This window comes from Heterocephalus glaber, unplaced genomic scaffold (assembly GCF_053883595.1).
Source record: "Heterocephalus glaber isolate CG9 unplaced genomic scaffold, H.glaber_assembly_v1.0 deba00001463, whole genome shotgun sequence".
NCBI lineage: Eukaryota > Metazoa > Chordata > Mammalia > Rodentia > Bathyergidae > Heterocephalus > Heterocephalus glaber.
This window is the reverse complement of record NW_028258310.1, coordinates 8130852-8153811: the sequence shown is the minus strand read 5'-3', so window position 1 is coordinate 8153811 and position 22960 is coordinate 8130852. Positions and strand designations below refer to the sequence as shown.

General features: G+C 33.8%; 1 protein-coding gene across 4 annotated transcripts in view; it reads right to left on the bottom strand.

The window, feature by feature from the left end:
• Adamts19 (ADAM metallopeptidase with thrombospondin type 1 motif 19) overlaps positions 1 to 22960 on the bottom strand; it is a 243780-nt gene that overhangs the window by 82500 nt on the left and 138320 nt on the right. For all 4 annotated transcript variants that reach the window (XR_002398180.2, XM_021266237.2, XM_004854439.3 and 1 more), the window contains exon 11: positions 3368 to 3469. Coding sequence is in view for 3 of the 4 variants with exons in the window: in XM_021266237.2 (XP_021121896.1) it covers positions 3368 to 3469 (102 nt within the window). In the remaining variant the exon portion in view is untranslated. The remainder of the gene's footprint in view (positions 1 to 3367; positions 3470 to 22960) is intronic.

Genomic DNA, 22960 nt, shown 5'->3' with positions numbered 1-22960 from the left:
CCCTAAATTTGACTTATTTACAAATTCAGTATGATTTATAAAAATGCTAAATGAACATATAATATTGACTATTTCTGGGACAGTACATGACTTAAAAATATCTGGTTATGTTTGTACTCTACCAATTTTTTTCTGTGGACATATCTATGACAATATGTAATTAGAAGAGAGTTATGAAGATTTCAAAATACTTGATATGTATTTTTTAAAGTAAATCTTGAACACAGAGTAAAGAAAAAAAGAAAAGGAAGGAAGGTTAAAAGCTCTTTACATGCACACATTGTGATAGTCAGGACGCTGCCTTCCTCATTGTTTCCAATAATTCATGATGACAGCAATTTCAAGAATCTCAACGTAGGAACAGAAATAGCTGAACTGAACTGTGTTATATAAAACCCTTCAAAAACAGTCTACAATTTTATGAAATTGTTATTTAATTTTCTTCTTGTATCTATTCTGAATAAATACCTAGGTACAAAAGTAACAATACATATATACATTTATTGGGTTTTAATGAAATCATTTATCAACTCTTTAATCTCATCAAGCATAAATTAAATGTAAGCACATTCACATTTGTACAGTAAACTGTAAAATGAAAGAAATTGTATAAAGATGATAATCTAAAATGGAGAAAACAACAGGTTGATTTTAATTTGAAAAAATGCTGTCTATAAATAGTGTATAAAGCTCTATCTTCAAAATAATTTTAAATCATAGAATTCTGTGTTAGATGAACTAGATATGCAAAGCTTAATATCATGAGAATGTTACAAAATTTAAAAATCTCCAGCTTTGTTTCCTGGTTTGCAACACATCAAGCTAGCAGTAGTGTGAGGATACAAATGTTTTAGCACTACCACACACAAAAGTAGTGTTGGACACTGTTTAGGCAATGGTTTGTACAACAGCTGGAACACGGAGACATGTGAGGAAGCCCACATGTCCTGAGAACTGAGAAGTACATTAGTTATTTCAATGCACAAAGCATTAGAGAACCTCTAAAAGATTATAACTAACATAATTGTGGGAAATAAAAAAGGTAAAATTATCTTTGATGATTACAATTTTGATTGCTAAAAGAATGAATCTATTTTAGAGATCTCAGGAATGAAATTATTTTCAAAAGTATGGGAAAATCACAATGGGAAAATATTTAGAATGCTAGATTATAAAAATGAAGAGCTTTTATATTGCTAAAAAATACTGAGGAAGATAAATGGCTTGTATGATGTTTAAAGACTTAATGGTTGGATATTTGGTTATCTCTGTATATTGCTACATTTATGTTTCAAGGATGATGAAAGTTATTATCTGTGCAATTTTATATTTAAGCTATAAATTACTCAGCAAAATGTCGTGAGACTTGCCTGATATGTATACATTGTTGCACTTCTGTCTATGTATAATTTAAGTAAAAAATAGAACAAACTGAAACTCTGACTCTCCGTTTAAGCTCACTGAAAAATAGTTGGCACAGTCTATGAACATCAGGCTGATATTTCACAGAAGTTTCCTCCAAGGAACCATTTTCTTATTGACAGTATCTAGTGATAAACATTTCTTGTCTTTCAAAAAATAGTTTTAATTTAAACAATTTGTCAATTTAAATTAAAGAAATCATAGACAAAATAAAATACTGTGTGCTTATGTTAGACAACCCAGAAATATTTGTAGAAAAGTTGCATTTACCCACATTTCCATATGCCTCACTCCCATCCATCATTTCCAATTCCCTCCTAAAATGGAACCTACTAGAGAGAATTTGGACTTTATAGCATCAAATAATTTCCTAGACATTTTAAAATAAATACTAAATGAGTATGTGCATTCCAATTAGTACACAAACTATATTTTCCTTAAATCTTCAATGCTGTCACAAAGCAATAGTTTTTGTGACATGCCTGTCCCAACAGCAATATTTTGTAGTTCTCTCTCTCTCTCTCTATATATAAATACATATACAACTATATATAGTCTATATATAAATATATAGAGAGAGAAAAAGAACTACAATATATTAACTTTTTAAAGTTTTAAAAAATAACTATGTTGTAACCATTATGTCCTTATGAATATTTTTTAATGTTTCTCATTTCTTATCATGGAAAATTCATTCTAACATAGCTGTCTTTGTATGTCTGCAAGTTTCTGAATATGAGAATATTTAATACTTAGGACAATTTTCTTGAAGTAGATTTCAACTCATTTTTCAAATTGTTGTTTTAAAACTAATACATGACTTACTATATGACTTACTTAAGTAAGTAAACTCAAATTAACTGCAGAGTTCTTATGTTGCTGTTTATTTTCAATGTAATAAACATTCATATTCTTTAGAGGCAAGATTTCTAAACTTATAATCAGTGAGTGGAGAAACATTACGCATTGTCATAGCATACAAATTAAAAACTTGTATTAACTCGTTATCTTTTCATTAAATTAATCATAATTTTAAGTGCATATAAGACCACCTATTTTATACTGCCAAAGGGAAAACTATTTATACAACAGCACTCATTTTGATTTTGAAATGTACACTGATAAATTCCTATAGCTTTATGAAGCATATTAAATTAGACTACTGAAATATTTATTCATCTCTTAAAGGTCAACTTTAATATTTTAGTTATGATGCTTACATTGCCAAGAAAAATGTGTATAGATACTCTGTTTCTGTCCAGAGAAAATATTTTATACCTGAAAAAATATTTCATACCTGAGAATTTCTACTATTTACGTTTATAGGTAGTTATTTTACTTCTATCTAATTTAAATAGTAAAAAGATGAATCTATTATTTTGTGAAAGTACATATAAATTATGTGACATTCAACATTATTAAAAGCAACAAAAATAAAGCTACATTTTTCCTTTCCTCATATTCCTTTCCCTTCTTTTCTTTCCCCTCCCTTTCCCCCTCCCTTTCCCCCTTCCCTTTTGGACTTTTTCTTCCTATTTGATATTATCTATTCTGTGTTCTGGGGTTTTGTAAATAAGGAGGGGTGGAGGGGTTGAAGGGAGGGCAGGGGAATGGGGAAAACAATAAGAGCCAAGATATATAATGTAAAGGTACAAATTCCCAATAATGAATGTCAGCATATTGTATACATAAAATGTACCAATGAAATTAATGAATAAAAAATAAAAAAGTAAAATTACATGACTTTAATATGAACAAAACTACCACATTTGACAAAAACAGAAAAGTTGAAATTAAATATAGATAAGATACTAATATTTTTATATACAGTGAAATTATTGCAAGGATGTTAAGTTGGATCCTTATGTAACCAGCAAGAAAAAAATGCAAATTCATCAAGTTTCATGTAATATTGTTATTAATTTAGGTAACCCAAATGACTTACCTTACCAGTGTCACAATCAGTTCCATCCATTGGTGGATCTAGTTTGGTTTTGCATTCTTTCTCGCCTTCTACCTTGCACCACAATCCTGTACAAATAACATGCTGAAAATGAGAAAATAACTAATGAGGGGAAGATGTCCCAGTTTTGAGTTTAAACCAGTATTTTTTGAGAAACTTGTTTTGATAGAGCAACAAAGACTATTTCAGTAAAACTGTGCTTTAGATGCTTTTAATATTAAATATAACTCACAGGATGAATTCTTCATAATGATGGGAAGATTGATTCTTAAGAATAGAAAATCTGTTTAATAAATTTAAAACTTTTAAATTCTTTAAATAAAACTATTGGTTATGTAAGATTATTTAGATATAATAGAACAATTTAAGCTAAAATAATACTTATATTTTGATATGAACCAGGATGGAAGTATAAGTGTCTGTATTTTTGATATGAATTTTGCCTTCTTTCCTGAAGCCCATTTGCCTTACACTCTGCTTTATGCTTATGGGCCATGGTTAGCACATGTAGCCTTGACTCTTAACACAACAAAGACACTGCTATAAATTATTATCAGTCACTTCTGCCTAAGTATGAATGAGTTTTAGATCTTTGGGATAAACATGTTCTAAGGAAAAATGAAAGGCAATTAAAATACACTTGGAAAAGTACCTGAGAAATAGTAAAAAAGAGAATTCTGAGAAAATGCAAAAGGGAAGATCATCAGAAGCTATAATGACATCCATTGTTGTGCCTTGTCCAGAGACTTACATCTGAAGAGACCTGCTGACCCATTCCTTAAAACATTCTATTTCTGTAAAATGGTTGAGGTTCATGGGAGAGGCACAGACATTGGGTAACAGTTGGCATTGAAATATGAAATTCACAAGAGATATTTAAAGGTGACTAGAATATCTAAATTTAGTTATCTAGACAGAAACATAGAGAAGAGGGTGGGGAAGAACAGGTGGCAAAGACAGAAATACTGGCAATGAGAAGGACAAAGTCATGAAAAGGTGAGGAGAATGCTTTCATGCGAGAGAAGGTATGCATAGTGGGGTCCCCTTATCCATATTTTCACTTTCCATGTCTTCAGTTACCCTTGGTCAACCACAGTCTGAAAATATTAAATGGAGAATTTCAGGAAGAAACAACTTTTAAGTTTTAAATCACTTTTATGATGGTATAGTGCTCTAAGTATTTTAGTTTATTAGTAGGTTTTTTTCATTAATTTTTGGTACATTTTAGGCATATAATATGCTGCCATTCATTACTGGGAATTTGGACCTTCACATGATATATCTTGATCCTTATGTTTTCCCCATTCCCTTCCCCTTCATTAAATCCCTCCACCCCTCCCCATTTACAAAGACTTCATTTCCATTTTTTCATTTTCTCATATTTAGTCTTTTCTTTTCTCTCCTTTCCCCTACCCCTCCCACTTCCCCTTCCCCTTCCCCATTGGACTTTTTCTTCCTATTTCACATTATCTATTGTACATTTTGATCCTTATTTACACTATCAATATCTCACACCAGAGAAACTATTTGGTATTTACACGTGTATCCTATTTATTTCAGTTAAGAGTATTGCCTCAATGTGCATCCATTTAGCTATAAATATCTCTAGTTTCTCATTCTTTATGGCTGAGTAGTACTCCATTTTATAAATAAAAAAACAATGCATTTTCTTTATCCAGTCTCCAGTTAATGGCCAATTGGGCTGTTTCCAAGTTTTAGCTGTTACAAACTGTGCCTCTATGAAGATAGGTACACCTATATCACCGTGGTATGAGTTTTTTTAAATTTTTGGGGGAAGATACCTAGCAGGGGAATAGTTGAGTCAAATGAGACCTCTAATCCTAGGTTTTTGAGGTATCTCCATACTGATTTCCACAGTGTTTGCACCAGTCTACACTCCCACCAACAGTGGAGTAGGGTTCCTTTTTCCTCACAGCCCCACTAGCATTTGTTATTGGTTGATTTCTTGATAGCAGCCATTCTTTCTGTGGTAAGGTGGAATCTCAGCATTGTTTTTATTTGCATCTCTCCAATGACCAGGGAGATTTAACATTTTTTCAAATGTGTATTTGCTACTTCTACTTCTTTGTCTTAGAAATGTCTGTTCATTTCAGATGCCCATTTTTGGATTGGGTCTTTAAATTTGGGAAGTCTTTTTTTTAAAGTTCTTTATATATTCTAGATATTAGACCTTTGTCTGAGGAACAGCTGGTAAATATTTTTTCCCATATTGTAGGCTGTCTCTTCATGCTGTTGGTGGTTTCTCTTGCTGTGCAGAAGCTTTGCGGGGGGGGGGGTACCAGGGATTGAACTCGGGACCTTGCGCTTGTGAGGCAGATGCCAGAACCACTAGCTAAATCCCTGGCCAGAAGAGATTCCACTTGTTGATTGTTTGTGCTAGTTCAAGGGCAACTGAGGTTTTATTCATAAAATCTTTTCCTATGTTAATGTCTTCAAGAGTTCTACCTCACCTCTCTTCCAGATGGTTTAGTGGTTCTCTTTTAATATTTAGATGTTTAATCCACTTTGATTTTAGTTTAGTGCATGGTGAAAGATATAGGTCTAGTTTTAATCTTTGGCAAGTCAAAACCCAATTTTTCCAGCACCATTTATTAAAGAGGCTATCTTTCCTCCAGTGAGGCTGTTTGAGTCATTTGTCAAAGAAGACGTGTTTGAGTATGTCTGGAGTTGTTTCTGCATCTTCTAATCTGTTCCACTGATCTTTGAGTCTGTTTCTTTGCCAGTACCATGCTGTTTTTATCACAGTAGCTTTGTAGTATAGTTTCAAGTTGGGGATTGTGATACCCCCTACCTTGTCTTTGTGGCCTAGAATTGCTTTTGCTATTCTAGGTCTCTTCTTTTTACAAATGAATTTTTGGATTGTTTTCTCAAGGTCTATAAAGTATTAGTTATTATTATTAATCTATTATTACATCTGATTTATAAGTTAAATGTTATCATTGGTATAGAAAAAATACTGTATATATACAGTTCAGTACTATGTATGAACTATACATAGGCATTCCCTGAAACCTTTGAAACTATCCCCTACAAGTAAGGGGAGACCACTGTAATACAAAAGAATAGTGAAGAGCAAGATGAAAAGATACAAAAAAGGGGTAATTATACCATATAATTGCTTCTGTGCATGTAATAAATTTGTGTCTTTTTGTTAGAAATAAAGGAAAGAATGAAAGAAAGAAGGAAGAAAAGAAAGAAAAAAGAAAAGAACCACAAAAGACCAGAGATCCCATAATTGTAGGACAAATGAAATCACTTAGCAGTTGACTAGCAGGTTAGTAAGTGAAAAGGCTATCTTCAGAAGCTTATTCTGGTGGTTGTGTTCAAAACAAACTAAAAATCATAGCTAATCTAAATACACTGAGAGGAGCATGTTTAATGTTTCAAATAGGATGTTTACAACTGTAACAACTTGTTATGATTTGAATATGAAATGTCCCCCAAAGACTCATGTACTAGGGGCCTGATCCCCAGTGCAACAATGTTCAGAGATGGGCCTAGAGAAGAGACTGGATCAGGACAGTGCTAACCTCAATGCAGTAATCCACTCAGAACATCATCAGTGAGGTGGCCTTTAGAAGGCAGAGCCCTGCTAAGAAATTAGGTCACTGGGGGCTGCCTCTGCAGGATCTGTCTGGTCCATGACCTGTTTCTCTTTGGTTCTTCCCTTCTTTCTCAATTTTCAGCAGTCATGTGGTGAGCAGTTTGGATCTACCACACCCTTCTGCCATGATGTTGTTCTGCTTCAACTCAGTCCACCAAAATGGAACCAGACAACTGTGGACAGAAACCTCTGAAACTGTGAGCCAAAATAAATCTTTCCTTCTTTCAGTTGTTTTTCACAAGTATTTGGTTGCAGAAACACATTCTGACTAACACACAACTCTGATACTGAATTTATCACAGCTCCTAGAATATTATTTTCTTTCTTCTATTTATTTTCAAATTTAGATTCCTGAACTGTTTGCAAGTTTCTAATGTCAACAGTCTAAGAGTGATATATTTTATTTCTTTATTTTATTTGCAGTAAAAGACATTTTCTTTGCTTTAAAATATTTCACACAACTGTATCTTCTTATATGTAGGCTATAGTTTCCCCTCATATAGCTTTTATTTGCATATATATTTCTCAAATATCCATCCTGGAAATTATTTGAAAGAATCCACAACAATATTTTGCCTCTGCAATATTTTAAACTCTTAAAAGGCCTCTGGTTGATCATGAACTTTGTGCATACACTTGCACATGAATTAATTCTGAAGGAGAATTTTATATTTTAAACATTTTTTACCTTCTCATGATCTTTCTATCAAGAATGTTTTACAATTACAGGATCAAATGCTGAATCCCTCTAAGGCAGAATTGCATTATTTCTATTCAATAAAGCTTAGTTGTATTATAACAAAAAATTAGGTTAGTCAAGTTCATTAGTTAACCATTGCATTTTGAACTAAAAACCCAAACTTCCACAGTCCTTTCAGCATAATGCTTGTTTGTTGAACACTGTTGGTGGTCTGAATTCTGACCTACCATTATCTGCTATTTAGAACAGCAGGTAATCTAATTGGTTCTCACTTGAGGCACTGAAAGCATAAAAAGCAAAGTTGGCAGCTTTTCAAGATAATCACAGTCAGGTAGAATAAATCACTCATGAGGTGGTCTTTTGTATACTTACTGTTCTGCAGGTCTAGAGATTTTATGGTAAGTAAATTATACCCTCTGTCTTAAAAATAACTATGAGTCTGGAATTCAAACTGAACTGTCAAAAGCAAGACAGGAAAAATGTTGAAGAAGTGATATAGACTGTTTTCATTTTTAAAAGGTGGAATGTCTCAGATGTGTAATATTAGAGCTATGTATTGCCATGTCCTTTCTATGGGGTGGTGTGAGCTACGAAGTTGGAACAAAACATTCTCCATATGCTACATAGGCAAAAGTCACATATATTTTTTAACTTTTTGGCAAAACTTCTTAATGTTATCAGTTAAGAAAAGGACTTTAAAACTTAAAAATGCTTTGCAGGTGAATATACAACAAAAATGCACAACTCAACATTTTCTTTTTTCATTGTTCCATAATGAAAAAGGATTATTAAAAGCTTTTAATGTAATTTTGGATGTTTATCTCAAGTAGGCTTTCAACATGTTTATGTGAATATTCCACATTATATATTTAAATGGGAGATGAATTCTCCATACACATATACCATAACATTTATTTCAAAGTTAATCCATACCTATGTTTTCTTTACACAAATAATTCCACTAAGATATTCTGAAATTCATGTTATGATAAAGCAATTTTAATGCATGTATCGATAAGTAGGAATCCTTAGACATACAATTTCTTTTTCTTCCATGTATTATACCCCAAAATACAATTTCAATAGCTCAACATTTTTATTACAAATGTAGTATGCTAGGGAATAATGCTTAAATAACTCTTTTCACAGAACACATTATTATCTGAAACTAAAAATAATTGTTACTCTTTTTGCACCTGATCTAAAATTAACACTCTCTCAAGAAACACATAAACTCACCAGAGAAAAGATAAAGAGGACACACTTATAGACAAAATTTATGATACACAAACCAGACTAAAATTTTGAAATAAAGCAAAAATAGTGATTTATCTCATTTATTGACTTAGTCCAAGTGAGAATATTCCTTAGGATATAAAGTTAGTTTAGTATTTGACATTTGATTAATGTAATCAAGCAAATTAATTTATTCATAAACATAAAAATACATTATGTTCTATATAGTCACAAAAATATATGATGTAATTTAACACTTTAAAAAAATCTAAGCAAGCTATTCATCAAAGGAAACTTATTTGCTATTATAGAATATTTGTGAAAAATTTACAGGAAACATCAAAATAATCACTAAAATGTTGAACATTTTCTTTAAGATTAGGAATATGGCAAAGATGACATCTTGGCACCAATGTGAGGAAGTAAATAGATGATGTATTCAAAGAAGCAAGAGAGGGAGAAAAACTTGTCAATATAGTCTCTAAACACAGTTAAAATTTTATACATGACTGAAGGTTAAAAAAGTCTTTCAAGGAAACAAAAACTGAACATCTGCCTCCAACAGTTCTTTCCACAAATACTTCTAACTGATGCTCTTTAAGAAAAAACATAGAGTATACAAAGACTTTTTGAATAGAACCCCAATTGCACAAAAAATAATACCAAGAATAAACAAATGGGATCACATCAAGTTAAAAAGCTTTTCCACAGCAAAGGAAATCACCAACAGAGTGAAGAGACAACCCAAAGAATGGGAAATTTTTTTTTCTGCTACCCATTAGACAAAGATAACCTCAAATTGAAAGACCCACTCCAAAAATGGGCATGTGAAATGAACAGAAACTTCTCAAATGAAGGAGTACAAACAGGCAATAAATACATGAGAAAATTTTCAACATCTCTAGCCAATTGAGAAATGCAAATTAAAACAAGACTGAGATTCCATTTCACTCCAGAAATAATAACGAAGTCTGGAAAGGCTCTGGGGGAAAAAAAACCTTTACCATTGGTGGGAGTGTAAACTGGTATAACTCAATGTGGAAATCAATAAAGAGATTCTTCAAAAAACCAAAAATAAAAGTTCCATTTCACTCAGCTATTTCTCTACTAGGTATCTTCCCAAAAGAGTTAAAGACATCATATTACAGTGAAATATGCATACCCGTGTGTATAACATGACAATTCATAATAGATAAATCTTAAAAACTGCCTGACTGTCCATCAACCCATGAATGGATAAAGAAAATGTGGTATATACACATGATGGCATAGTACTCTGCCATAAAGAGGGATAAAGTTGATTCATTTGTAGGAAAATGGATGCACCTCAAGACCATAATGTTAAGTGAAGTAAATCAGACACATAAGCTTAAATATCACATGGATTTTTTAAATGAGAAATTCAATGTATAAATAAAGAACAAGCTTGGAAACAGCCCAAGTGCCCATCAACTGGAAACTGGATAAAGAAGATGTGGTTATTTTTTAAAAATGGAGTACTACTTAGCCATAAAGAATGAGAAACTAGAGTCATTTATAGCTAAATGGATGCATATTGAGGCCATACTCTTAAGTGAAATAAATAGGACACACATGTGTAAATACCGAATAGTTTCTGTAGTATGAGAAACTGAGAGTGTAAATAAGGATTAAAAGGATTAATAACTAATAAATGATACTTTGAAATAGGAAAAGGTCCAAAGGGGTAGGGGTGGTGGGAGGAGATGGCAAACGTAAAGAATGGAAAGGAAAAATTATGAGAAAAGAAAAAAAAATGGAAACGAAGTATGTAAATAGGGAAGGGAGGAGGGGGTGAAGGGCACACATGTAATAGGAAAAAAATAAGAACCAAGATACATCATGTACAGGTACAAGCACCCAATGATAAATGTAAATGTATTGTATACCTAAAATGTACCAATAAAAGAACTAAAAAATAAATAAATAAAGAACAAAATAGAGAATAGACAGCAGGAAATAGTAGATGGATCCTTTGCATATGGGAAGGAAATCAAAAGATGGAGCGAGGGGAGAGAAAGTAAGGAAAAGAGATAAATAAAAAACGGGGGGGTTGTGAGTCTGTATACAATGCACCAAGTTCCTACAAGGAACGTGATCATTATGTACTACAAACATGTATAAATATATAGGAGAAGGGGTCCAAGAGGTGCAGAGAGATGGAAAGAGGGAAGGAGAGGGGTCAACAAAAAGGAATTAAGAAATGTCATGTACATGTACCAACTCCCCATGATGAATATACTCATAATGTACTATTAATATGTAACAATAAAAAATGATAAAATAAAACATAAAAAACCTTCCAATATGAAGCTCATGAATTTTAATTACACATGAAAAATTTTAAAAAAGAACACTCTGGAGAAATACAATAGAATTCAGAGTCTCTACAAGAAGAGTCAACAAACTTTTCCTGAAAAGTACTACATAAATAGGGTACACTTTTGTTTGTTGGTAATATAGTCTCTTTTTCGACTATTCAACACAACTATTATAGCTTAAAAGCAGCCAGAAAGTATGTGGAAACAAACAGGTTTGCCTATATTCCAGTAGAACTGTATTTACAAAAAATAGAAGCCACTCCTCAGGCCACAGTTTGCTGATCCTTAATCTGCAGAATAACACCAAAATTTCTGGTACACAATTTGAAATTATCGACATGTGAATAACAGTTACATATATTATAGTTTTTGTAAAATTTAAAACTGGGATTATAAATATTGCTAATGAGATAAATGAAATTTCCATTGAATGAATACAAATATATCTCAAGATTAACTTTAAATTGAAAAATAATATGTTAAAAACAATAACTGGATGGGATTAAAAGCAGAATTCAGATTATAGAGAAAATATTCAGTAAACTTGAAAATAGCTCTTTATGGGTTTAATTTGCATTTCTTTATGTAATGGTAATAATATTGAGCATCTTTTAAGGAGTTTGCCATATATCTTACTTTCTGAATTGTCTTTTGAAATGCTTTGCCCATTGTTTTGAATTGCATGGCCTTTTATTTGTGAATATAGATAATTTATATGGATCCCAGTCCTTTATCAGGTAATACATATTGTGAATATTTTCTCCCATTCTGGGGCTTGCCTTTTCATTTTCCTAACAGAATTTTCCTAAGAGGAAATTATTTTATTTTGATAAACTCCAAGTTATATTTTTTGTTTTGCTTTTTTATTTTATGGTTCATGCATCTGATGTCCTAAAATAATTCCCCTTATTTTTCTTGAAGTTCTATAGTTGTATAGATGTCACATTTATATTTATAACTAATTTTGGAGTATGATATAACTCAATTTTTGAAAGATGTGTTTCCAGTTATCACGTAATTTGGTGACAGATTTTCCTCTGCCCACTGAATTTCCTTGTCACTTTTGTTGAAAAACAATTGTATACATATGTGAAAAATCTGAAACTAGACTCTATATTATATTTCGTTGATGATTTATGTCTCTCCATTTGCCAATACCACATTGCATTTGTTATACTGCAGCTCTACATGAAGTCTTAAATAATGTGTTATATGACCTCAGACTATTTCATGTTAAGGTTTTTTAAGTTCAAATACTGTTACCTCTGAAATACCATGATGTCAAAGTATATACTCAGTCTTCTAGAATTCTTCACAGAGTATCTCATTTCAATACCAGCCTGTCTGTTGGATTAGATGAGCATTTTAAGAACGCTCTACATATTTTCATGAATCAAGTAGATCAAGAGAAATATAAAAGTGGAACTTTTCATGTTAATTTTGTCAGTCGCTATAAGATTCAGTCGTACTAGAAAGCTTTCTGCACTTTTAGTATACATGATATTCACAATGTGCCTAGTCCAAACACAAACGTTGGACCTTAAGTTTCCTAGAGGTCTTCAATTTTAGCTCACTTCCTTCTTCCTCAAAAATAGGGAACTCTTGCAGGGCCACTTCTTACTGTTTCTAGGTAAACATTTTTTGTACTTCTCTATTCTCAGACAGGCTAAGTAGTTTCAAGAAGCTATTACAATGACTTGATGTACTTGGAGCTGGCTCAGCTGCAAGCTGCCTGATGGCCTGAAGGCACCAATTGCTTAGGACTAAGGAGTAAGACCATCCAAGAAGTTAGCTGTTAATTCTGAAAATTTATCCAGAAGAATGATCTCTTATTGCTGGGGGTCAGGATGTTTCTCAAGCATCTCTACATCTGTGCCTTTAAACATTGAGCAGATGTAAATTGTTATATTAAGAGTAAATTCATATAGTTAATTGGATCAGCATTATGAAATGTTGGAATCTCTAATATTTATGTTTAAATATCTGCTTATAAGTACAGAAGAGAAATATCCAATTCAAATTCTATAGGCTAAAACCTACTGTCATATTGAGAGTTATATTTTTTTCTCAGTGTACAATGAAGGATACAGTGAGCCCCCAGTCCATGGACCTTATTAGTGAGTTATTACTGAGTGGAAGTGGGATGGTCATGCGGAGGCCTGATTAAGTTATATATAAGCTGTGAAACAAGTTACCTGCTTTTAAAGGTTGGATGTGATGTGGTCATTGTGTTAATATTCTAGGTTTTTTCATGTTATCTTAATATGTAATATATCTAAAAATTAAGTATTTATATAGGTGAAAATTTAGAATCATTACTCCATCATTAAATTAATTCACTTAATCATTCAAAAATATTCAGTGGGGATTTATTTAGGTTCCAGAAGTACAGAGATAAAAGGGAGCAACAACTCTTCTGATCTTATGGGGATTATCTTCTAGGAGATTTTTGCTTTGTATAGATTGAGCTTAGATAACAGATGGTCAGGCACAGTGACTTCACAGGGACCCACTCAACAGCCTATATTTGTGTGGCGTAACAAACGGTACTCTTTAATCTTCTACGTAACTATTTCACCTTATATTTTGTCATTAAGTTTATCGGTACACTTCAAGTATACAATATGATTCACCTTACATTTTTAAGGCATGTCACCTGATAATTAGTATGTATTAAGGCATTTCCTGATAGCTTCAAATAATAATATGCTAAACCCTTTGGGAACAACTATCAATACTCTGTCCTCAGAGTTCATTTTACTTCACTGTTCTTGTTTTGGGACAGCTGCTAACTTTCTTTTTGAAAAGTATCTTCTCACCATCTAGACCTTAATTTTTCTTGGTTATGTTTCTATTTCAATAGACTTCTTCAAAGTTTTATTTGTTGCTTTCTTCTCATCTTCTCAAGTTCTAAATATTGTAATGACTTAGGTTTTATTTTTCAACCTCTTCTCTAGTCTATCTAACTTACTTTCTAGTTTTATCATGTCCTCAGTATCACTTAATTGATAATGTCTAAATAGCTATCTCTCCTGGACCCATTTATATCTCTGCTCAGATTTCTAGTGAGCACTTCAAACTTAAAACGTGAACAAATTTAAATACCAGAATATTTTGCTTTCTGTTACCTGTTGCTATATTCTTCCCAAGATAAATGCATGGTTTGATGTCTCATTTTCTTTGGGTCTCTAAACAAATGCCACCTCCTCTAAGAGGCCTTCCCAGGTCATGCTACATAAAATAACCTCCATCTTCAGGAACCTGGCTCCTAGAATTCCCTATCCTTCCTATCTGAGTTTGTATGTCTCCTTAATAATCAATACCAGCCGACACATTGCACACACACACACACATGTGCACTCCTGATCAAAATGTAATAAGTTCCATGAGGGTGGGGCTTAGTGTCCAACTATATTATTAGTATAATACAGGGTCTGAAAAGTAAATGGAACTTAATGAACATTTAATCAATGACTAACTTTTAATAATTTCTTTTATGTGTCTATCTGTGTATCTGGTTCTTACACTTTGCATTTGGCACTGCTTTAAAGTAGAAATATAAAATTTTAGTGAAAAAAGAACATTTGTAGATACCTAACAACTAAACTTGCTTAATTTTCACAATGTCTAGTTTAAATCATGACAATGACAACATCTTGGGATACTCAGAAATACACATTTTTCAAAAACCCAAAAATTACTTTCAGAAGTAGAAAAATATCAGTTTAGGTGAGTTTGTGAGAAATAACAAAATAGACCAAATGCTCGAGAAGAAAAGAAAAAGAAATTGGTGGAGATACTTTTTAACCCTGACAGTATATATGCTACAGGAGACAATAAGAATTCAGTTTAAACACAGAATTTTATTTAAGATTTTTCTCAAACAGCTGACAGTAGATTTAAAAAACAAAAACTAAGTTCTATTCAGAGGTTGCAAAGCATAGGGACTTTACATCAACCTTGACAGTGTTGTTTGACTTATTCAGGCCTCAAATTGTTGATTTATAAAGTAGGACTGGATGATAACTATGACATATGCTCATTAAAAGAATGAGATTAGAACACAAACATAAATAATTGTAGAAAGAGTGGCAGATACTTAGAGTTCAAATATTGAAGAATTGTCCCAGTAAAATTTAACTAAGTAGAATATGATACATCATTAAAAATAATTTTTTGAAAGTATTTAACAAATAGTTACTATAGTCTGTTTTGTGCTGCTACAGCAGAACACATGAGGTTTGAGTAACTTCTAACAAATAGAAAGGTATTGTCTCACAGTTCTGAAGGCCAAGTCATTCAGTAACAAGATGCTGGCATCTGGCAAGGGCCTTCTGGCTTCATCCTCACAGGACAGACAGCAAGAGGCCAAAGAGAAGAGGAGAGCCCTGAACCTGCACTCAAAAAACACTGCCAAACTCCTTATGAGACTGAAGTTTTCATGATTTAATCAGATCTTTGAGGTCCTACTTCTTTCTACTGTCATAATAATTAAATTCCAATATGAAATGTGGAAGGGATGTATATTAAGCAACAGCAATAATACTTATTGAAAATACTTTGAAATTTTCAAAATGACTTTTGCAATTGATCATTTGTTGACTATTTCTAACACTTGAAGAACTGTATGAAACATGAATGTTTTGCATTTATCAGCTCCATCAATTTTCTAAACAAATGCCATCTTCCCTAGAAGGTTTTCCCATAAATTGAAACTTTCTCCTAAGCAATACTACTAAAAAGGCAAGTACCATTTACTTTGTTGTCAGAGCAATGTTAACTTCAGCATGTACGAATGTCTGTCTAAAACTCAACCATGCATACTTCAAAACTTCATGGTACCATCAACATTTAAGAAAAAAGATTGTTCCAGGCATCATAGCACACACCTGTTATTGTGGCTACTTAGGAGGCTGAGGCAGAAGGATCAAAAGTTCAAGGCCAGCCTTGGTAACTAGACCATGACACAATATAAAATTTTTAAAAAGGGCTGAGTGCATAGCTCAGTGGTAGAGTGTCTGACGAGAATTTGCAAGGACATAGATTTATCTTCAGTACTGCTAAAGAAGAAAAGGAAGGTGGAGAAAGAGGAGGAGGAAGAGTGGGAGGAGAAGCAGAAGGAAAAGAAGAGGAAGAACAAAGAAGAGGAAGAAGACAATGAGGAGGAAAGGGAGCATAAGGATGAGAAAGAGTATGATGATGAGGAGGAGGAGGAATAGAAGAAAGAGAAAGAAAAGGAAGAGGATGAGAAATATTATGACCAAAATAAAGATCTGGAGGTAATATCAGACTACATGAGTTGAGCAGCTGAAATCAGAGAGGTAATGGGACAATTTTACAGATTCAGAGCCATCTACTGTCCTAATTATCACCAAGGATATTGTGTTTGAGGAATCGTATGTGTTTCATGCGTAAACCACTGGAAATGAGGTCTCAATCATATTCTTACACCAATCCTTTTGGAGCTCCACTCTAACCAGATGAGCATTACAGTCTATATTTTGCACATATGACATTTCATATAGTTCCAACGTCACACATCCTCTTGAATTCTACACACTTGTGAGATTGATTAGAAGCAAATAATAAATGAATGAACACTTTTGATAAGAATCACATAATTGTGAGCACAAAAACATGCCATAATGACCTATGCTCTGTTCTTTTTTTTAATTTATATATTAATTGGTACATTTTAGGTACACAAAACATTTACATTTATCATTGGGTGTTGTACCTGAACATGATGTATCTTAGTTCTTATTTTTTTCCCATTACCTATGTGCCTTTCACCCCCACCACCCTTCCCTATTTACATAGACTTTGTTTCCTTTTTTTTTTTCTTTCTCGTAATTTTTCCTTTCCTTTCTTCCCCTTCCCCTTCCCCTCCTGCCACCCCTCCACCTTTGGACCTTTTCTATTTCAAATTATCAATTATTTGTTTTAATCATTTTCATCCTTATTTACACTTTCAGTTTCTCACACTAGAGAAACTATTTGGTATTTACACGTGTGTGTCCTTTTTATTTCACTTAAGAGTATGGCCTCAATGTGCATCCATTTAGCCATAAATGTCTCTAGTTTCTCGTTCTTTATGGCTGAGTAGTACTCCATTTTATAAAAAAACCACATCTTCTTTATCCAGTTTCCAGTTGATGGGCACTTGGGCTGTTTCCAAACTTTAGCTATTACAAACTGTGCTGCTATAAACATAGGTGCACATATATCGCTGTGGTATGATTCCTTTAATTCTTTGGGGAAGATACCCAGTAGGGGAATAGCTGGGTCAAATGGGACCTCTAGTCCTAGTTCTTTGAGGTATCTCCAAATTGATTTCCACAGTGGTTGCACCAGTCTGCACTCCCACCAACAATGGAGAAGGGTTCCTTTTCTCCCCACAACCCCGTCAGCATTTGTTACTTGGTTGATTTCTTGATAGCAGCCATTCTTTGTGGGGTGAGGTGGAGTCTCAGTGTTGTTTTCATCTGCATCTCTCGAATGACCAGTGATGTTGAACATTTTTTCATATATTTATTTGCTGTTTTTACTTCTTTGTCTGAGAAATATCTGTTCATTACATATGCCCATTTTTTAATTGGGTCTTTGAATTTGGGGGGGGGTCTGATTTTTTTCAATTATTCATATATTCTAGATAGTAGACCTTTGTCTGAGGTACAGCTGCTAAAAATTTCTTCCCATATTGTAGGTTGTCTCTTGGCTCTGTTGGTAGTTTCTCTTGCAGTGCAGATGCTTTTTAATAAGATGAGATCCCAGTTGTTGATTCTTTGTGCTAGCTCTCGAGCTACTGAAGTTTTGTTCATAAAGTCTTTTCCTACGCCAATGTCATTGAGAGTTCTACCTAACTTATCTTCCAGCAAGTTTAGTGTTTCTGTCTTGATATTTAGCTCTTTAATCCACTTTGATCTTAGTTTAGTGCACGGTGATAGGTATGGGTCTAGTTTTAATCTCTGACAGGTTGAAATCCAGTTTTTCCAACACCATTTATTGAACAGGCTATCTTTTCTCCAATGAGGACAGTTGGCTCCTTTGTCAAAGATGAGGTGGCTGAGTATGTCTGGAGTTGTTTCTGCATCTTCTAAACTATTCCACTGATCTTCGGGTCTGTTTCTTTGCCAGTACCATGCTGTTTTTATCACAGTGGATTTGTAGTATAGTTTCAAGTTGGGGATTGTGATACCCCCACCCATGTCTCTGTTGCTCAGAGTTGCTTTTGCTATTCTAGGTTTCTTCTGGTTCCAAATGAATTTTTGGATTGTTTTCTCTAGTTCTGTGAAGTATATTGTTGGAATTTCAATCAGCATTGCATTAAATCTATATAGTAGTTTTGGAAGTACGGCCATTTTCACTATATTGATTCTTCCTATCCAGGAACAAGGGATATCTTTCCATTTTTTTATATCCTCTTCGATCTCCTTCTTCAGAGTGCTGTAGTTTTCAGTGTAGAGGTCTTTTGCTTCCTTTGTTAGATTGAGTGCTAGATATTTCATTTTTTTAGATGCTATTGTAAAAGGAATTATTTCCTGGATTTCTCTCTCAATGGGTCTGCTATTTGTATATAAGAAAGCTATTGTTTTTCAAGTGTTGACTTTATATTCAGCTACTCTACTGAATCTTTCAATTAAGTCTAGAAGGCTTTTGACTGAGTTTTTGGGTCTTCTATGTAAAGTATTATATCATCAGCAAATAAGGACAGTTTAACTTCTTCGTTTCCTATCTTTAGTCCTTTTATTTCTTTCTCATGTCTAATTGCTATGGGTAATGTTTCCAGAACAATATTGAACAGGAGTGGTGAAAGTGGGCATCCTTGTCTTGTTCCTGATTTAAGCATGAAAGTTTTCAGTTTTTGACCATTTAGTATGATGTTGGCTGTTGGTTTTTTTATAGATAGTCTTAATCAGGTTGAGATAAAGACCTTCTATTCCAATTTTCTGTAGCATTTTTATTATGAATGGGTGCTGGATTTTGTCAAATGCCTTTTCTGCATCTATTGAGATGATCATATGATTTTTGTCCTTGACTCCATTAATAGAGTGTATTACATTTATTGATTTACAGATGTTGAACCATCCTTGCATCCCTGGGATAAATCCGACTTGGTCAGGGTGTATGATCTTCTTGATGACACTCTGTATTCTGTTTGCCAGTATCTTGGTGAGGATTTTTGCATCTATGTTCATTAGGGAGATTGGCCTGTAGTTCTCTTTTTGGGTTGGGTCTTTCCCTTGTTTTGGAATCAAAGTAATACTTGCTTCCAGGAATGAATTTGGAAGCCTTGCTTCCCTTTCAATTTCCTTGATGAGTTTAAAGAGTAATGGCATTAGTACTTCTTTAAATATCTTGTAGAATTCAGCAGTGAACCCATCAGGACCTGGGCTTTTTTTTGTTGGTAAATTTTTTATTACATTTTCAATTTCACTCATTGTTATTGGGGTGTTTAGAATTTCTATATCTTCTACATTTAACTTTGACAATTTGTATGTATCTAGGAATCTGTTCATTTCTTCTGTGCTTTCCATTTTATTAGAGTACAGGTTCTCGAAGTAGGCATTGATAATCCTCTGAATTTCTGCTGGATCTGTTGTGGCTTCACCTTTTTCATTCTTAATTGCATGGATTTGAGCCTTTTCTTTCCTTTTTTTGATAAGGTTGGCTAAAGGTTTATTGATTTTATTTATTCTTTCAAAAAACCACCTCTTCGATTCATTGATTTTTTTGTATCATTCTCTTAGTCTCCATTGCATTGATTTTGGCTTCGGTCTTTAATTTCCTTTCTTGTATGAGCTTTGGATTTGTTATGCTCTTCTTTTTCTAGGAGCTTGAGGTTCTGCATTAGGTTATTTAACTGAGTTCTATCTGTTTTCCTAATATGAGCATTCACTGCTATGAATTTCACCTGTAAAACTGCTTTCATTGTGTCCCACATATTCCTGTATGTTGTACTGGCATTATCATTTACTTGTAGAAACTGTCTAATTTCTTCTTTAATTTCCTCTGTGACCCATTGGTTGTTCGGGAGAGTGTTATTCAATTTCCATGTGTTTGTGTTTGTTTTGCGGTTTCTCATGTTACTGATCTCCAATTTTATTGCACTACGGTCTGATTATATACAGGGGACAACTTGAATTCTTTTACATTTTCTTAGATTTGCCCTATGAGCTAGCATGTGATCTAGTTTGGAGAATGACCTGTGTACAGCTGAAAAGAATGTGTATTCTGATTTTGTGGGGTGGAACACTCTATAAACATCTATTAAGTCCATTTGTTCAATAGCTTGGTTCAGTTCTAGAATTTCATTGCTAATTTTTTTCCTAGATGATCTGTCTATTTGTGATAGAGGGGTATTGAGGTCCCCCACTACAATTGTGTTATTGTTTATTGGGTTTTTCATGTCCATTAATATTTATTTTGTATAGTTGGGGGCATTTGTATTTGGTGCATAAATATTTAGTATTGTCATCTCTTCCTCTTGGATTGTTCCCTTCACAAGGATGTAGTGACCATCTTTGTCTCTCTTAATTAGTTTTGCTTTGAAATCTACTTTGTCTGCAAATAAGATTGCTACCCCTGCTTTTTTCTGGGATCCTGTCATGTGGAGAAGTGTTTTCCATCCTTTTACTTTCAGTCTATGAATTTCCTTTTGAGTTAGGTGTGTTTCTTGTATACAGCATATTGCTGGGTTTTGCTTCTTAATCCATTCTGTCAGTCTATTTTTTTGATTGGTGAATTGAGGCCATTAACATTGATATTTATAACTGAGAGATATTGACTCATCCTTGTCATGATGTTTTACTGTTGTTGGCTCTTTTATTTCTTACTTCCCCCCCCTCTTTCGCTTTAGTGTCTTACCTTGCATGATCCCTTCTCTCTGCTGGGTATCATGGAGTTGTGACCTTCATTGTCTTTTTCTAGGATATTGCTTAAAATTGTTTGGAGTGCTGGTTTGGTGTTCATGAAATTTCTCCGGTGTTCTTTGTCATGGAAGTATCTAATTTCCCCATTGATTTTGAAAGATAATTTTGCAGGATACAACAGTCTAGGTTGGAAGTTATTTTCTTTTAGGGCTTGAAATACTTCACTCCAGGCTCTCCTTGATTTGAGGGTTTGTGTTGAGAAGTCTGCTGTGATTCTGATGGGTTTTCCTTTGTAGGTGATTTGTTTCTTTTCTCTAACTGCTTGTAGGATTTTGTTTTTCTGTTGGGTTTCTGGGATCTTGACTATTATATGTCTAGATGTAGATTTTTTTTATCATGGCTAGTTGAAGTTCTATATGCCTCACTTATCTGTGTGTCCAATTCTTCACCTCTGTCTGGGAATTGTTCTATTATTACTTCTGTGAACAGTTTTTTTTATGTCAATTGTACTTTCTCCTGTTTTTTCGTGGACTCCTATCAGTCTTATGTTATTCTTCTTTGCATCATCTCGAAGCTGTTGGATTGATATCTCATGGTCTCTTACTATCTTTAAGAACTCTCTGTTTTCATGGTCCTTAACTGTGATCCTGTCTTCTATATCTGATATTCTGTCTTCAGATTCTCTTAGTCTGCTCTGCATGCTTTCAATGGAGTTTTTAATCTCCTGAATATCTGTTTGAATCTGTTTCATGGATTCCATTTCTTTCTTATGTTGGGCGATTATGGTTTCCATTTCTTTCTTATGCTGGGCATTCACGGCTTCCAGCATGTTTCTGATCTCATCTATTTTCTTGTCTGTTTCTGCTCTAGAGCCTCTAATCATGTCTTTCCCTCTACTCACCATCTCTGTATTTATCTGGGAGATTATTTCTGCTTTGAAATTTTTTAGAGCCTCATATATCTGCTTTGTTACTTCCTGTGCTATCAGTTCAGGGTGTCCAGGTGGTTGATTATCTGTCTTTTCCACCTCATTTCCCCCAGAATTTCCTTTTTGTGGTGTGGAAGCCTGCATTTGTGCTTTGCTTAAATGTCTTCTCATTTTTGTTTTTGTTACTGTCCTTGGTTTAATTCCTGGGTTGATATTTCAAAATTGCTTAATGCAGATATCTTTGTTGCTGTGCTTTCAAACCCTTGGTGGAATGATTGCTTTTCAGAGGTGTCTTCCAGATATGGTTTGTGTTTAGGTTTTGAGGCTCTAATGACTCTGAGGCTATTTCATTTTCCTTATACCAGGAAGGAAAACTGATTAGAGCAATCACACCATGTTAGGCCAAATGTTACAATCAGCAACACCAAAGCATCAAGCACAGCTTGGAAAATGAGAATTTGTGGTAGTTATTAATCTATCACATTTAACTATGTGAAACATAATCCCCTGTGCCTCTGTAGTGTGGGAGCAGGTAGCACAAGAGCCGGAAGGTGTGTAGGGGGGGATGGAATTGGGCTTTGCAGGCACCCGCTCAGCTGAGCGGAACACCAGATGAAAGCGGGGCTTCAAGCCGCTCCTGGGAACTCACGGTGCTGTGGGCAGGAACAGGAACACAGCTGAGGAGCCTCAGGCGGCTTGGCCGACCTGCGGAGAGCTATGCTCTGTTCTTTATAAGGGATTTTTCATTGTGCACAGTTATCCAAAACACTGGTATTTTCAACAAAGCCAAATCCCTTTGAAGCAATCACAAACTTCCAAAAGGTAAAATATAGCTACTGTGGATACTCATTCAACTTGTTCTAGCATGATTGCCA